At 47.8% G+C, this 17829-nt stretch overlaps 1 protein-coding gene across 1 annotated transcript in view; it reads left to right on the plus strand.

Annotated features, from left to right (window-relative positions):
* The window catches only part of cps1 (carbamoyl-phosphate synthase 1, mitochondrial), a 345020-nt gene that overhangs the window by 54158 nt on the left and 273033 nt on the right, over positions 1 to 17829 (plus strand). Inside the window, exons 8-10 of the mRNA XM_067988237.1 lie at positions 13726 to 13803; positions 14270 to 14368; positions 15454 to 15549. Coding sequence (XP_067844338.1) covers positions 13726 to 13803; positions 14270 to 14368; positions 15454 to 15549 — 273 coding nt within the window. The remainder of the gene's footprint in view (positions 1 to 13725; positions 13804 to 14269; positions 14369 to 15453; positions 15550 to 17829) is intronic.

The following is a 17829-nucleotide window of genomic DNA, read 5'->3' on the forward strand; positions in this document are numbered from 1 at the left end:
ATCATGTCCCCCCTCAGCCTCCTCTGCTCCAAGGAAAACAAACCCAATCTTCCCAGTCTCTCTTCATAGCTGAAGCGCTCCAGCCCTGGTAACATCCTGGTGAATCTCCTCTGCACCCTCTCCAAAGCGATCACATCCTTCCTGTCGTGTGGCGACCAGAACTGCACACAGTACTCCAGCTGTGGCCTAACCAGTGTTTTATACAGCTCCATCATAACCTCCTTGCTCTTATATTCTATGCCTCGGCTAATAAAGGCAAGTATCCCATATGCCTTCTTTACCACCTTATCTAACTATTTAAATGAGGGCCAGTGGCTTTAAATTTCCTGTATTTACACCCTATGCACCAGGGGTAAGTTAGAATGAGAAATATAAGGTGCAGCTGTTGCCGTGGAAGTTTGTTTAACGATTACTGCAGGTGGGAATGAAGCCTCGGGAATCTAGTATTCCCCACGATGTAGAAACAGCGAATGTTGGAAACACCTGGCAGGTCAGGCAGCACCTGTTGATAGAACAGACAAGTTAACATTTCAGGCGTGGCCCTGTCGGTGGAACGCTGTGCCCACGGGGGGATCTGCTCTCTTTCTGTAAACCTCTTTTTTTCATTTCCCAGCCGTTAAGGCCATGAGAACCTGCTTTGCTTTCAGTTTTTGCTGCTTCCTTTTCTGTCTCCCTCACCTCTTCTCCCCCCTCCCACCACCACCTCCTTCAGCTGTTCCCACTTTCTGTATCTTGCATGTCTTTGATTTCTCTCATTATAGAATCACCAGAAAATTTAGACGGCACAGAACAAGGTAATTCGGCCCATCGTGTCCATGTTGGCCGAAAAAGAGCCACCCAGCCTAATCCCACTTTCCAGCTCTTGGTCCGTAGCCCTGTAGGTTACGGCACTTCAAGTGCACATCCAAGAATTTTTTTAATGATGAGGGTTTCTGCCTCTCCCACCCTCTCAGGCAGTGAGTTCCAGACCCCCACCACCCTCTGGGTGAAAAAATGTCTCCTCAGCTCCCCTCTAATCCTTCTACCAATTACTTTAAATCTATGCCCCCTGGTTATTGACCTCTCTGCTAAGGGAAATAGGTCCTCCCTATCCACTCTATCCAGGCCCCTCATAATTTTATACACCTCAATTAAATCTCCCCTCAGCCTCCTCTGTTCTAAAAAAAAAACAACCCCAGCCGATCCAATCTTCCCTCATAGCTAAAATTCTCCAGTCCTGGAAACACCCATGTAAATGGCCTTCTCTTGTCTCCTGCTAATACCACTCCAGCCATTGATCCACCTTCTCTTCCCCATTTCAGTGCTCTACAGATAGATGTATTTTGCCTGTCTGTTTTTCCCTCCTCTCCCTCTTGTTCGGTTCCTTTTTTAGATGTTGGTCTGTAATATCCTCCCATTCTGACACAGGGTCCACACCTCACACATTAACTCCTTCATTCACTCCACACATGCTGCCTGACCCACTGAGTGTTAACAACATGTTTTTGTTTCAGGTGTCCCGCATCTGTATTTATGCTTTTTGTTTATGGAACACAGCTGTTGCTGAAATGTCCTCTTCTGTGTAACGCAGCCCACCTTGGTCACCACTGCTGTAACGCCCTCTCCTCCACCTTCAAGTCATGGACAAATCCTCCAGTCCAGTTCCACCTTTCCTGACCCCGTGCTTGCCCTGTGACTAAACACTCATTTCTTTCCCCTATTCTAGTGTTAGCCCCAGGTACAACCTGAGGCCCAGGATATTGAGGGGGCTTGGTTGCTCCTGGGACTGACGCTGCTCTCCTCTCAAGGCAGTTTATTCCTCAGGGAGTTGCTGGTGACTGGATCTCTGGAGCATGTACCTGCTGATGCCTCCTGTGTGTGTCACTGGAGTGGTGCGGTGGGGCAGAAGGCCAGAGCCTGGAATATGCTGATGTCCTGTGAGACGGCAGTCTCAGGCAGGGCACCTCCAGACGCTGCCTATCCACAGGGCTCAGGATCTGAATCCCTGATGTTGTAATTAGAAAGGCAAATGGTGTGTTGGCCTTTATTGCAAGGAGGTTGGAGTATAAGAGTAAGGAAGTTTTGCTGCAATTGTACAGGGCTTTGGTGAGACCACACCCGGAGTACTGTGTACAGTTTTCATTTCTTTTCCTAAGGAAGGGAATACTTGCCTTAGAGGCGGTGCAACAAAGGTTCACTAGATTAATTCCTGGGATGAGAGGGTTGTCCTATGAGGAGAGGTTGAGTACAATGGGCCTGTACTCTCTGGAGTTTAGAAGAATGAGAGGGGGTCTCATTGAAACATAAGATTCTGAGAGGGTTTGACTGGGTAGATGCTGAGAGGCTGTTTCCCTTGGTTGGGGAGTCTAGAATTAGGGGGCATAGTCTCAGGATAAGAGGCCATTTAAGACTGAGATGAGGAGAAATTTCTTCACTCGGAAGGTTGTGAATCTTTGGAATTCTCTCCCCCAGAGGGCTGTGGATGCTGAGTCGTTGAATAAATTCAAGACTGAGATAGACAGATTTTTGGACTCTAGGGGAAACAAGGGATATCAGGATTGGGCGGGAAAGTGGAGTTGAGGCTGTAGACCTGCCATGATCTTATTGAATGGTGGAGCAGGCTCGAGGGGCCATATCTACTCCTGCTCCTATTTTTTTATGTTGCCACAAATGAGGGCTGTCAGTTGCCGCCCATCCTCTTGAGACTGACCTTGGAGGCTGCCTGTAGGTGGGATATTCCTCGATCATCCTTTGTTTCAAGTGAGATCCCAGGAGATCTGGGACCCATAATTCAGGCTGTGGACTGGCTTTTCCTCGACTGCCACTGGGAAGGTGTCCCTGCTCCCTGCTCCCCGTCCCGCTCCTCCATACTCTGAGTCACCTGGGAAGGTGTCCCTGCTCCCCGTTCCTCCGTACTCTGAGTCACCTGGGATGGTGACCCCATCACCCACTCCCCGCTGCTCTGTACTCTGAGTGACTAGTGCTACATTCTCACTAACACTATCTAATTGTCCCCGGATGTAAGGATGTGAGCTGGAACTTGGGAGTGAAAAAGCCAGTTATACGGGGTGGGATGGGGGAAGGCCGTGACACAGGAATGCAGGGGTGCAATCGATGTCCGAGGATTCTGTGGTTGGGACTGAGCTTGACTCCCTGTCTCTCTCTTATTCTTCTCCCCTTCCACCATTGCTGATGATCTGGCTGCTCCTCCTCCTCTTCCTCCTCCATTGCTGATGATCTGGCTGCTCCTCCTCCTCTTCCTCCTCCATTGCTGATGATCTGGCTGCTCCTCCTCCTCCACCACCATTGCTGATGATCTGGCTGCTCCACCTCCTCCTCCTCCACCATTGCTGATGATCTGGCTGCTCCTCCTCCTCCTCCTCCTCCTCCACCATTGCTGATGATCTGGCTGCTCCTCCTCCTCCTCCTCCACCATTGCTGATGATCTGGCTGCTCCACCTCCTCCTCCACCATTGCTGATGATCTGGCTGCTCCTCCTCCTCCTCCTCCACCACCATTGCTGATGATCTGGCTGCTCCACCTCCTCCTCCACCATTGCTGATGATCTGGCTGCTCCTCCTCCTCCTCCTCCTCCACCACCATTGCTGATGATCTGGCTGCTCCTCCTCCTCCTCCTCTTCCTCCACCATTGCTGATGATCTGGCTGCTCCTCCTCCTCTTCCTCCACCATTGCTGATGATCTGGCTGCTCCTCCTCCTCTTCCTCCACCATTGCTGATGATCTGGCTGCTCCTCCTCTTCCTCCACCATTGCTGATGATCTGGCTGCTCCTCCTCCTCCTCCTCCTCCATTGCTGATGATCTGGCTGCTCCTCCTCCTCCACCACCATTGCTGATGATCTGGCTGCTCCTCCTCCTCCTCCTCCTCCACCATTGCTGATGATCTGGCTGCTCCTCCTCCTCCTCCTCCACCATTGCTGATGATCTGGCTGCTCCTCCTCCTCCTCCTCCTCCACCATTGCTGATGATCTGGCTGCTCCTCCTCCTCCTCCTCCTCCTCCACCATTGCTGATGATCTGGCTGCTCCTCCTCCTCCTCCTCCTCCTCCACCATTGCTGATGATCTGGCTGCTCCTCCTCCTCCTCCTCCTCCACCATTGCTGATGATCTGGCTGCTCCTCCTCCTCCTCCTCCTCCACCATTGCTGATGATCTGGCTGCTCCTCCTCCTCCTCCTCCTCCACCATTGCTGATGATCTGGCTGCTCCTCCTCCTCCTCCACCACCATTGCTGATGATCTGGCTGCTCCTCCTCCTCCTCCACCACCATTGCTGATGATCTGGCTGCTCCTCCTCCTCCTCCTCCATTGCTGATGATCTGGCTGCTCCTCCTCCTCCTCCTCCATTGCTGATGATCTGGCTGCTCCTCCTCCTCCTCCACCATTGCTGATGATCTGGCTGCTCCTCCTCCTCCACCATTGCTGTGGTGGATCTGCAGGAAAGGGGAGGGTCGAAGCTAAGAATGGATGAGCATCACCCCCTAGGGATTATGGAGACAGGAGCTGTGGCAATGTGTGGCTGTGTGCTGTTTCTCAGGAATGTTATGGTGACTGTGTAAGGGAGTACCCACTAACCTGGTGCTGGCATTATGCCCCTGACCATGCCATCTTCTAGAGCTAGAGCAGTATACCTCCAGCAGAACCATGCCCTGATCCTCGTAAGATATCCCTGCTGCAGTAGGATCATTAGGGACTGGAGTTGGCCATTCAGCCCCTCGAGCCTGTTCTGCCATTCTATCAAATCATGGTTGATCTGTATCTCAACTCCATTTAACCACCTTTTCTCTATCGGTGGAGAGGTTCAGGGAGGGAATTCCAGAGCTTAGGACCGAGGCAGCTGAAGGCACGGCTGCCAATGGGGGAGTGATTAAAATCGGGGATGTGCAAGAGGCCAGAATTGGAGGAGCAGAGAGACAGGACCGGGAGCCAATGTAGGTCAGCGAGCTCGGGGTGATAGGTGAATGGGGCTTGGTGCGAGTTAGTATAGCAGAGCTTTGGATGAGCTCAGGTTTACGGAGGGTGGTAGGTGGCCAAAACTGAATGCAGTGCGTCAGAAGGGTTCCGACCAGAGCGCGCTCAAACTGAGGCATCAGTTCCTCACTTATACTGTCAACGTTCTCCCCTTCGCACTCCCTCTGGTGAAGGGAGTCCTGCTACAGGCCCACCATGTTTTTCTGTTGACTCCCGATCTAGGGGAATGGTTTGGGCTTGTGGCAGATTTAGAGAGGAGGCCGGAAGACTTCCTCCCTTCCCCCGCCTCCCCAACACCCCCCTGCTCTGTGTCCTTCACACATTTGCTTTTCAAGGGGCTGTGTTATGGTGCAGGCAGCAGCGGAGACAGACCACGATGACCATTTGACAGAGGAAAATTACACCAGCAACTTGGCAAGATGTGCAAAGCAGACACTAGAGGATGCTGCTGCCTGGATTGCCTGTTGCTGGTTCATTGTTGTACTACCAATCCGGCGGGTGGTGTAGATAAATCGGTGGAAGGCCTGTACCGCTGGAAATACACCACGTTTGCGTCCTGATGCGTTTTCTGGTGGGTGGGATCAGCAGCGATGAAGCATTGTTGTATTTTCCCTCTTGTTGGCACGGAGCTTCTCTCAAGCATTTGTGTCAATTGAAGCAAATTATCTATCCCCCCAGAACCATAACTGGCAACATTGGGCATTCCCCCCCCACCCCACTGAAATGTTTGGGAGAAGAGGGCAGTCAGACAGTTGCCTGGCAGGTCAGGCTGCGTGAGATGCTCAGTGTCTACCTGGTACCTGCAGGCACACGTCTGTAGATAGTGAAGAACAAGCCTCTGAAGCACCCCCATTCTCGGTAGCTCGTGCTTTCAGGGAGACAAACCGGGGTGACCAAACCCCCAGCATTGTCTGATGGGCTGCACCCACCAAGATGCCCCCATGTCTGCAGGACCTTGCCACGTGGAACTGACCTTGCAATGTCTGGGTCACCCGGTCCAGATGGGATTCATCCTAGGTTACTGAAGGAAGTAAGGGTGGAAATTGCAGAGGCCAAAATTTTCCAATCCTCTTTAGATATGGGAGTGGTGCCGGAGGACTGGAGGATTGCAAATGTTACACCCCTGTTCAAAAAAGGGGAGACATAAACCTGGCACGGACTCGATGGGTCGAATGGCCTCCTTCTGTGTTGTAACCGTTCTATGATTCACTCAGCCTAATGTCGGTAGTGGGGAGACTTTGAGCTAATCCTGGACAAAATTAATTGCTACTGGAAAAATATGGATTAATAAATGAAAGTCAGCACAGATTTGTTAGAGATAAATCATGTTTGACTAATTTGATTGAGTTCTTTGATGAAGTAACGGAGAGGGTTGATGAGGGTAGTGCGGTTGATGTTGTGTATATGGACTTTCAAAAGTCATTTGATAAAGTACCACATAATAGACTTGTTAGCAAAATTGAAGCCCATGGGATTAAAGGGACAGGGGCAGCATGTAGACAAAATTATCTATGGGACAGAAAGCAGGGAGTAATGGTGAACGGTTGTTTTTCAGACTAGAGGGAAGTATACAGTGGTGTTCCCCAGGGGTCAGTATTAGGACCGCTGCTCTTTTTGATATATATTAATGACCTGGACTTGGGTATAGAGGGTATAATTTCAAAGTTTGCAGATGACATGAAACTCTGAAATGTAGTAAACAATGAGGAGGATAATAACAGACTTCAGGAGGACACAGACAGACTGGTGAAATGGGCAGACACATGGCAGATGAAATTTAACGCAGGGAAGTGTGAAGTAATACATTTTGGTAGGAAGAATGAGGAGAGGCAATATAAACTAAATGGTACAATTTTAAAGGGGGTACAGGAACAGAGAGACCTGGGGATATTCGTGCAAAAATCTTTGAAGGTGGCAGGACAGGTTGAGAAAACTGTTAAAAAGGCAAATGGGATCCTGGGCTTTATTAATAGAGTACAAAAGCAAGGAAGTTATGCTGAACCTTTTATAAAACACTAGTTAGGCCCAGTTGGAGTATTGTGTTCAGTTCTGGGCACCACATTTTAGGAAAGATGTGAAGGCCTTAGAGAGGGTGCAGAAAAGATTTACTAGAATGGTTCCAGGGATGAGGGACTTCAGTTATGTGGAGAGACTGGAGAAGCTGGGATTGTTCTCCTTAGAACAGAGAAGGGTAAGGGGAGATTTAATAGAGGTGTTCAAAATCATGAGGGGTTTTAATAGAGTAAATAAGGAGAAACTGTTCCCATTGGTGGAAGGGTCGGTAACCAGAGGACACAGATTTAAGGTAATTGGAAAAAGAACCAGAAGGGAGATGAGGAAAATTTTTTTTTACACAGCAAGTTATGATCTGGAATGCACTGTTTGAAAGGGCGGTGGAAGCAGATTCAATAATAACTTTCAAAAGGGAATTGAATAAATACTTGAAAAGGAAAGAGCAGGGAATTGGGACTAATTGGACAGCTCTTTCAAAGAGCCGGCACAGGCACGATGGGCCGAATGGCCTCCTCCTGTGCTGTATCATTCTATGATGTGGAGCTGTGCCACTGTCGGAGTGGGTGATGCAGAATGCTGAGGTGCCCGGCTGGACCCGAGATTCGTGCTCTACCACCTCCCCCACTTTGCCGCTTACAGGAGCAGAAGAACAACATTGATTTGAATGGTGGAAAACGCTGCATTACATGGCAAGGTGCCTCATTCTGCAACGAATGCCTGCGTGTGTGGGAGTGAATGAGTGGATGAGTAAGGAGATAAAGAGTGAAAAGCAAAGGATAACACTCCCTCTCCACGAGCTTGAGGGAGGCCTCCGATCTCTTCGTCTAGCCAGGAATCTTGAGGACCCTCTTCTCACAAGAATCAAGGCATGCAGCTTGGGTTCGCCCATCTGGTGTTGGTTAAGTGCAGCCTTCTCATACAAATAGATAGAAGAGGAGCACGTGTTGGAATAAAGAATGAGGGTAGATGTCCACCATTTGAGCTGAGTAAGTCTGTGAACATGCAGGTACAGAGGGTACAGTGTGTTGCAAACGTGCTTGATATTTGTTACTTGGCACATTTATTATTGGCTGCAGAGCACCTTGCAAAAACCTGGACATGCCTGTGTATTTGGAATGTGGATGATCTGTTGCCGAGTATATTTGCCTTCTGTGATGCTGCATCAAACTTGCAGTGAAGTGTTATTGAGATGCATTTGAAGACTTTGCAAAATGTGAGCAGTACTGACCCTTAAACTGTCCCCTCCCCTACCAGTGACACAGCACCGACTCCGTCCCCTCCCCTACCAGTGACACAGCACTGACTCCGTCCCCTCCCCTACCAGTGACACAGCACTGACTGTCCCCTCCCCTACCAGTGACACAGCACTGACTCCGTCCCCTCCCCTACCAGTGACACAGCACTGACTCCGTCCCCTCCCCTACCAGTGACACAGCACTGACTCCGTCCCCTCCCCTACCAGTGACACAGCACTGACTGTCCCCTCCCCTACCAGTGACACAGCACTGACTCCGTCCCCTCCCCTACCAGTGACACAGCACTGACTGTCCCCTCCCCTACCAGTGACACAGCACTGACTCCGTCCCCTCCCCTACCAGTGACACAGCACTGACTCCGTCCCCTCCCCTACCAGTGACACAGCACTGACTCCGTCCCCTCCCCTACCAGTGACACAGCACCGACTCCGTCCCCTCCCCTACCAGTGACACAGCACCGACTCCGTCCCCTCCCCTACCAGTGACACAGCACCGACTCCGTCCCCTCCCCTACCAGTGACACAGCACCGACTCCGTCCCCTCCCCTACCAGTGACACAGCACTGACTCCGTCCCCTCCCCTACCAGTGACACAGCACTGACTCCGTCCCCTCCCCTACCAGTGACACAGCACTGACTCCGTCCCCTCCCCTACCAGTGACACAGCACTGACTCCGTCCCCTCCCCTACCAGTGACACAGCACTGACTCCGTCCCCTCCCCTACCAGTGACACAGCACTGACTCCGTCCCCTCCCCTACCAGTGACACAGCACTGACTCCGTCCCCTCCCCTACCAGTGACACAGCACTGACTCCGTCCCCTCCCCTACCAGTGACACAGCACTGACTCCGTCCCCTCCCCTACCAGTGACACAGCACTGACTCCGTCCCCTCCCCTACCAGTGACACAGCACTGACTCCGTCCCCTCCCCTACCAGTGACACAGCACTGACTCCGTCCCCTCCCCTACCAGTGACACAGCACTGACTCCGTCCCCTCCCCTACCAGTGACACAGCACTGACTCCGTCCCCTCCCCTACCAGTGACACAGCACCGACTCTGTCGCCTCTGTCCAGGCGGTTACAGGGCGGCCCTGGTCTGCTGGGTGCCTCTCTGCTCCAAATAGAACCACTGTTCTATCGAGGACCTCCCACAACAATAGGCACCAATAGTAAAGGGGGCAGTTTGACCATGGTGACCTGCTCCAGCTATTTCTCTCCCATGACCGCTTTAAGGGTGAGAAGTAACCCTTTAAGATGTGCCCGATATTTCCACCCTGCTATGCTCCCAGTGCTTCACATGGTGTGAGCACTGAGATTGTTAACCAGCTGACTCATTATTTTGCAAGGACCGGTGCCACAGCACCTGATGAACAGAGGGCACAGGTGTCACGGCCAGGATTGCGTTATTGGCCCCAGTATCATCTAGTCCCTATGGGGTGTCCTAAATTACCTCGGAGCAGGTACTTTGCCTTGAGTGGAACCAGTAACAGCATGTTGTATCCCATGTGTGTAAACAGGCCACTGAGGTAATCAGACAGCAACATTTATTAGAACTGAATTACATCCTCTCCATCAGTCGGAGTGGAATTTTGTCTGTAATTTTAATGTTGTGCCCATTCCAAGTGTTTAATGCATTATTATCCTGCCAGGAAATCATTGCCAGTGCATGTGGGTTTGGTGCTTGTGGGTGATATAAATCCTTGTACTGCATCAAGTTTGAATAATGAATCTGAATGTACAGGTGATCATTCCTCATTCTGTGGAGCTTTAGCACCAAGAAATTTCAGACCATAAGAATTAAGTTGCACTGAATAAAATAAGAACATAAGAAATAGGAGCAGGAGTAGGCCATCCGGCCCCTCGAGCCTGCTCCACCATTCAATCAGATCATGGCTGATCTTCTACCTCAACACCATTTTCCTGCACCGTCCCCATATCCCTTGATGCCTTTAATATCTAGAAATCCATAGATCTCTGTTTTGAATGTACTCAATGACTACCCCAGAGGGCTGTGGAGGCTCAGAGAATTCCAAAGATTCACCAACCTCTGAGTGAAGAAATTTCACCTCATCTCAGTCCTAAATGGCCTACCCCTTATTCTGAGACTGTAACCCCTGGTTCTAGATTCCCCAGCCAGGGGAAACATCCTCCCTGCATCGAGCCTGTAAGAATTTAGTATGTTTCAATGAGATCACCTCTCATTCTTCTAAACTCTAGAGAATACAGGCCTAGTCTACTCAATCTCTCCTCATACGACAATCTCGCCATCCCAGGAATCAGTCTGGTGAACCTTCGTTGCACTCCCCCTCTGGCAAGTATATCCTTTCTTCGGTAAGGAGGCCAAAATTGTAAACAATATTCCAGATGTGGTCCCACCAAGGTCCTATATAATTGCAGTAAGATATCTTTACTCCTGTATTCAAATCCTCTTGTAATAAAGGCCAACATACCATTTGCCTTCCTAATTGCTTGCTGCACCTGCATGTTTGCTTTCAGTGACTCATGTACAAGGACACCCAGGTCCCTTTGAACATCAACAATTCCCAATCTCTGCATTTCTGTTTTTTCTACCAAAGTGGATAACTTCATATTTTCCACATTATATTCCATCTGCCATGTTCTTGCCCACTCACTCTTGCCTGCCTATATCCCCTTGAAGCCTCTTTGCATCCTCCTCACAACTCACATTCCCACCTAGTTTTGTGTCATCAGCAAACTTGGAAATATTACATTTGGTTCCCTCATCCAAATCATTGATATAGATTATGAATAGCTGGGGCCCAAGCACTGATCCCTGCGGTACCCCACTAGTCACAGTCTGCCAACCTGAAAAAGACCCGTTTATTCCTACTCCCTGTTTTCTGTCTGTTAACCAATTCTCAATCCATGTCAGTATATTACCCCCAATTCCATGTGCTCTAACTTTGTTCACCAACCTCCTCTGTGGGACCTTATCGAAAGCCTTCTGAAAATCCCAATACACCTCATCCACTGGTTCCCCCTTATCTATTCTACTAGTTACATCCTCAAAGAACTCCAATAGATTTGTCAAACATGATTTCCCTTTCATAAATCCCTGTTGACTCTGCCAAATCCTATTATTTTCTAAGTGTCCTGTTATCACATCCTTTATAGTAGATTCTAGCATTTTCCCTACTACTGATGTTAGACTAGCCCATCTGTCCTTCCCTGTTTTCTCTCTCCCTCCTTTCTTAAATAGTGTGGTTACATTTGCCACCTCCCAATCTGCAGGAACTGTTCTAGAATCTATAGAATTTTGGAAGATGACCACCAATGCATCCACTATCTCTATAGCCACCTCTTTCAAATCCCTGGGATGTAGATCATCAGGTCCTTAGGATTTATTGACTTTCAGTCCCATTAATTTCTCTAGTATTTTTTCACTAATACTAATTTCTTTCAGTTCCTCATTCTCGCCAGACCCTTGGTTCTCTAGTATTTCTGGGAGGTTTTTTGTGTTGTTTTCCGTGAAGACAGACACAAAGTATTTGTTTAATGTCTCTGTCATCTCCTTATACCCCATTATAAATTCCCCCGTCTCTGTCTGTAAGGGACCCACTTCTGCCTTCACCAGTCTTTTCCTTTTTACATGCCTATAGAAGCTTTTATGTTTTTATGTTTCTCGCTAGTTTACTCTCAAATTCTATTTTTCCCTCTTTATCAATTTCTTGGTCCTCCTTTGCTGAATTCTAAAATGCTCCCAATCCTCAGGCTCACTGCTTTTTCTGGTAACTTTATTTGCCTCTTCCTTTGATTTAATACTATCTTTAATTTCTCGTGTTAGCCACGATTGGACCACTTTTCCAGTTGGATTTTTGTGCCTTAAAGGAATATACATTTGTTGTAATTTATGTATTAATCCTTTAAATGCTAGCCATTGCCTGTCTACCATCATACCTTGTAATGTTATTCCCCAATCAACCACAGCCAGCTTGCGCCTCGTACCTTTTAATGAGGACTAAATGTGTCCGACATTTCTAAACTCAACTTCTGTGAAATTTAATCAAGAGCACTTAACTGTAGCAACTGGGGGTTACTTGGGCTGTCTAAATATCTTGCACACAGAATCATGTGTAAACTGTAATGCACCTTACTCCAATTTTAGTTACCTGTACGTGTGCTTGTGGCTTTATAGCTCTCTACCTGTGCGTCCAATCCATTTGTGTACCTTCTCATTTGTTGAAGAATGTCTCTGCTCACTTTGCATGTCAATGTTCTGGATGGATCAGTTTACAAACTTCCTCTTGTGAATTCACCGATCCTAGGCTGGCACGCTCCAAGGAAGCACAGGACTGAGATAGTCAACTCGTGCTCCCCGTAGGGAGCTGCACTGGAAGGGAGCTCGGGCTGGAGAATTGGTGCTACCGCGTTAAAGCTCTGTCTACAATCCCCCGCTCACTGATTGTGACTCCCTGCCGAGATGGGTGGATTTACCCTTCTGTTTGTAGTATGCAGTGTATAAAGTGCATTTATTGGGCCCACTGGCCTTTTACTGATCCTAAAGGTTCTTGTGGTAGAAATTCTGACGTGTGGGGTTTGCGTTCTCTGTGTGCTATTTTTACACTGTTAACCCTTATTTAAAATGGGAATGTACTATGTGTGAATTAGATGTTCGTGTGTGTGAAGTTGACCTGTGAAGGTGGCAGGGCAAGTTGAGAAGGCTGTTTATAATAATTTTTTAAAAAAGCATATGGGATCCTGGGCTTTATTAATCGAGGCATAGAGTAGAAAAGCAAGGAGATTATGCTAAACCTTTATAAATCGCTGATTCGACCCCAGCTGGAGTATTGTGTTCAATTCTGGGCACCACACTTTAGGAAGGATGTCCAGGCCTTAGAGAGGGTGCAGAGGAGATTTACTAGAATAGTTCCAGGGATGAGGGACTTCAGTTATGTGGAGAGACTGGAGAAGCTGGGATTGTTCTCCTTAGAACAGAGAAGGTTAAGGGGAGATTTAATAGAGGTGTTCAAAATCATGGGGTTCCGATAGAGTAAATAAAGAGAAACTGTTTCCATTGGCAGAAGGGTCGGTAACCAGAGGACACAGATTTAAGATAATTGGCAAAAGAGCCAGAGGGAAGGTGAGATTTTTTTTATGTAGCGAGTTGTTCTGATCTGGAATGTACTGCCTGTGAGGGCGGTGGAAGCAGGTTCAAAATTATAGGGGAAAGAGCAGGAGAGTGAGACTAATTGGATAGCTCTTTCAAAGAGCCGGCACAGACACGATGGGCCTAGTGGCCTCCTTCAGCACTGTATGATTCTAATGAAGAAGTAATGTCGAAGGGAGACTTGTGTTGTCTCGGGGCTGTTCTTGTAGTTTGAAGTGAGAGCAGGCCGGATCCCCACTTCCTGAATGTGTCTGTTGTGAGGTACAGGGGACTGTGAGGAAACCATCTCACTGGTGCCCAGTCACTAACAGGGAACACAAGCCTTTTAAATGAGAAGCAATAAGTTTAATTCTTCGTTTCAGGGAATCGTGCACGACAGCAAACCGATTTTTACTGCACAGTTCCACCCAGAGGCAAAAGGAGGACCAACAGACACTGAAGTGAGTAAAACCTTTCTTTCCAACCAAAGTCCAGAGGAAGTTTAACTGTAAACATCCAAATTAGCAGAGAATTTCCTTAAAATGCACTGGGTGAAAGCACAGATGTAGAATGTGTTTGTTGCAAGTATAGCATGCATTGGAAATGAAGCTCGAGCACCAGTCCCTGTTCTCTGTCTACAGTTAACCAGGAGCGAGGCTCCACACCAGCACAAGAGCCTTACTCTACACTTCATCTGAGACACACTATGAGGAGTTCCAATACTTCCAGTAATTTGTACAGATGGGAGACTGCTTTTAAATATATTTGCTGGTTGGAAAAAAAACGGTAGCCTTGACATGACTGGTGCAACGTACTGGAAAGTGCGGTCTTTAATTTTTGCCTGCTGTAAGCTTGCTCCTGCTTTGTGAGAGCACTTTGCACAGCATTAAATATGGAGATTACTAACACTGACCATCTCTTTTTCAGTTCTTGTTTGATGCTTTTATTTCGCTAATAAAGAAAGGAAAAGGCACCAACATTGCCTCGGTCATGCCAGCATTCCCCCCTCCCCCAGAGAGGCTTAAGGTTAGTTTCCTTTATCTTCAGACAGTGGTGGTGAACGGTTGTTATTCAGACTGGAGGGAAGTATACAGTGGTGTTCCCCAGTATTGGGACCATTGCTCTTTTTGATATATATTAATGACCTGGACTTGAGTATAGAGGGTATAATTTCAAAGTTTTCAGATGACGCGAAACTCGGAAATGTAGTAAACAATGTGGAGGATAGTAACAGACTTCAGGAGGACATAGACAGACTGGTGAAATGGGCAGACACATGATAGATGAAATTTAACGCAGAGAAGTGTGAAGTGATACATTTTGGTCGGAAGAATGAGGAGAGGCAATATAAACTAAATGGTACAATTTTAAAGGGGGTGCAGGAACAGAGAGACCTGGGGATGTATGTACACAAATCTTTGAAGGTGGCAGGACAAGTTGAGAAGGCTGTTTTTAAAAAAAAAAAGCATAGAGGACCCTGGGCTTTATTAATAGAGGCATAGAGTACAAAAGCAAGGAAGTTATACTAAACATTTATAAATCACTGGTGAGGCCCCAGCTGGAGTGTTGTGTCCAGTTCTGGGCACCGCACTTTAGGAAGGATGTCAAGGCCTTAGAGAGGGTGCAGAGGAGATTTACTGGAATGATTCCAGGGATAAGGGATTTCAGTTATGTAGAGAGGCTGGAGAAGCTGGGGTTGTTCTCCTAAGAGCAGAGAAGGTTAAGAGACTTGGCGTGGACTCGATGGGCCGAATGGCTTGCTTCTGTGCTGTAACCTTTCTATGATTCTAAGGGGCATTTTATCAAGGTGTTCAAAATCATGAAGGGTTTTGACAGAATAAATAAGGAGAAACTGTTTCCAGTGGCAGACGGGTCGGTAACCAGAGGACACAGATTTAAGGTGAATGGTAAAAGAGCCAGGGGCAACATGAGAATCTTTTTACGCAGCGAGTTATGATCTGGAATGCACTGCCTGAAAGGGTGGTGGAAGCAGGTTCAATAGTAACTTTCAAAAGACTCCTTTCTGTTCTTCACTCCACCAGTTACTTTATCCATTTATTATTCTTCCTCCCTGACATTCTTCCTTCATGATGTTCTGTTGCTGGTTCCAGGTTTCCAAGGTTCTTGTCTTGGGCTCCGGAGGCCTCTCCATTGGTCAGGCTGGAGAGTTTGATTACTCAGGATCGCAGGCGATAAAAGCTTTAAAGGTGAGTTCTCATCATCTCCTCTCCAGGCGGCACTGACGCTCGTTGGGCTACGGATCCCTTGGGCACCCAAGTCCCTCCGATATCTTTCCCAAGTGACTATTCTTCATGTGAACCCAGACAGCAAGAGTCATAGGGCTATTTGCTCATGGGATGCAACACATCTGAGTGCGACATTGTCTTCACCTGACGTGTACATACATGGCGGTGCGCCCACGTGACGTGTACATACATGGAGGTGCGCCCGCGTGACGTGTACATACATGGAGGTGCGCCCGCGTGACGTGTACATACATGGAGGTGCGCCCGCGTGACGTGTACATACATGGAGGTGCGCCCACGTGACGTGTACATACATGGAGGTGCGCCCGCGTGACGTGTACATACATGGAGGTGCGCCCACGCACTCTCTCTCACTTTCCAGAAGAAGTCGCTGGGTATTGCTCAGGAGCAGGGTCTCTGTCACACACACTCCAATTGAATGAATTGCAGGCGCAAATACAACTTAGAGGGTACGACATGGTAACCATTACTGAGACGTGGCTACAAGACGGTCAGGACTGGGAACTGAATATACCATGTTATAAGGTCTACAGGAAGGATAGGGAAACTGGTAGAGGGGGAGGAGTAGCCTTAGTGATTAAGGATGAAATTATTTCAATGACGAAAGGATATAACGAGAGGTAAGCAGGCAGTGGAGATTTTATGGGTAGAATTAAGAAATAGAAAAGGATTTAAGACTGTAGTGGGAGTTGTGTATAGGTAGCAGCGGTGAAGTGGCAGAATATATAAATGCAGAGAATAGACAAGCATATAGCAAAGGCAGAGTGGTTTTAATGAGCGATTTTAACTTTCATACACATTGGGATCAGCAGATGAGCTCATGTCAGAAAGATAGCGAATTTCTTGTGTGTTCAGGACAGCTTTCTGCAACAATATGTCCTGGAACCAACAAGGGGCAGGCCACATTAGATTTAATAATGTCCTCATCCTAGATTGCTGAGGGAAGTAAGGGTGGAAATTGTGGAGGTACTGGCCATAATCTTCCAAACATCCGTAGATATGGGGGTGGTGCCAGAGGACTGGAGAATTGCAAATGTTACACCCTTGTTCAAAAAAGGGTGTAAGGATAAACCCAGCAACTACAGGCCAGTCAGTTTAACCTCAGTGGTGGGGAAACTTTTAGAAACGATAATCTGGGACAGAATTAACAGTCACTTGGATGAGTGTGGGAAAGCCAGCACGGATTTGTTCAAGGCAAATCGTGTTTAACTAACTTGATAGAATTTTTTGATGAGGTAACAGAGAGGGTAGATGAGGGCAATGCAGTTGATGTGGTGTATATGGACTTTCAAAAGGCGTTTGATAAAGTGCTGCATGGTAGGCTTATCATGAAGTTTGTGGCCCATGGAATAAAGGGGGCAGTAGCAACATGGATACAGAATTGGCTGAGGGACAGGAAACAGAGAGTAGTGGTGAACGGTTGTTTTTCGGACTGGAGGGAGGTGTACAGTGGTGTTCCCCAGGGGTCAGTGCTGGGACCACTGCTTTTCTTGATATATATTAATGACTTTGACTTGGGTGTACAGGGCACAATTTCAAAATTTGCAGGTGACACAAAACTTGGAAGGGTAGTAAACAGTGAGGAGGATAGTGATAGACTTCAAGAGGATATAGACAGGCTGATGGAATGGGCGGACACGTGGCAGATGAAATTTAATGCAGTGCAGAGAAGTGCAAAGTGATACATTTTGGTAGGAAGAATGAAGAGAGTCAATATAAACTAGAGGGCACAACTCTAAAAGGGGTACAGGAACAGAGAGATCCGGGGGTATATGTGCACAAATCATTGAAGGTGACGGGGCAGGTTGAGAAAGTGGTTTAAAAAAATATATGGGATCCTGGGCTTTATAAATAGAGGCATAGAGTACAAAAGTATGGAAGTCATGATGAACCTTTATAAAACACTGGTTCGACCACAACTGGAGTATTGTGTCCAGTTCTGGGCACCGCACTTTAGGAAAGATGTGAAGGCCTTAGAGAGGGTGCAGAAAGGATTTACTAGAATGATTCCAGGAATGAGGGACTTTAGTTACGTGGATAGACTGGAGAAGCTGGGGTTGTTCTCCTTGGAACAGAGACGGTTGCGAGGAGATTTGATAGAGGTGATCAAAATCATGAAGGATCTAGACAGAATAGAGAAAAACTGTTCCCATTGGCGGAAGGGTCAAGAACCAGAGGACATAGATTTAAGGTGATTGGCTAAAGAACCAAAGGTGACAT

Source organism: Heptranchias perlo, chromosome 7 (assembly GCF_035084215.1).
Source record: "Heptranchias perlo isolate sHepPer1 chromosome 7, sHepPer1.hap1, whole genome shotgun sequence".
Lineage (NCBI taxonomy): Eukaryota > Metazoa > Chordata > Chondrichthyes > Hexanchiformes > Hexanchidae > Heptranchias > Heptranchias perlo.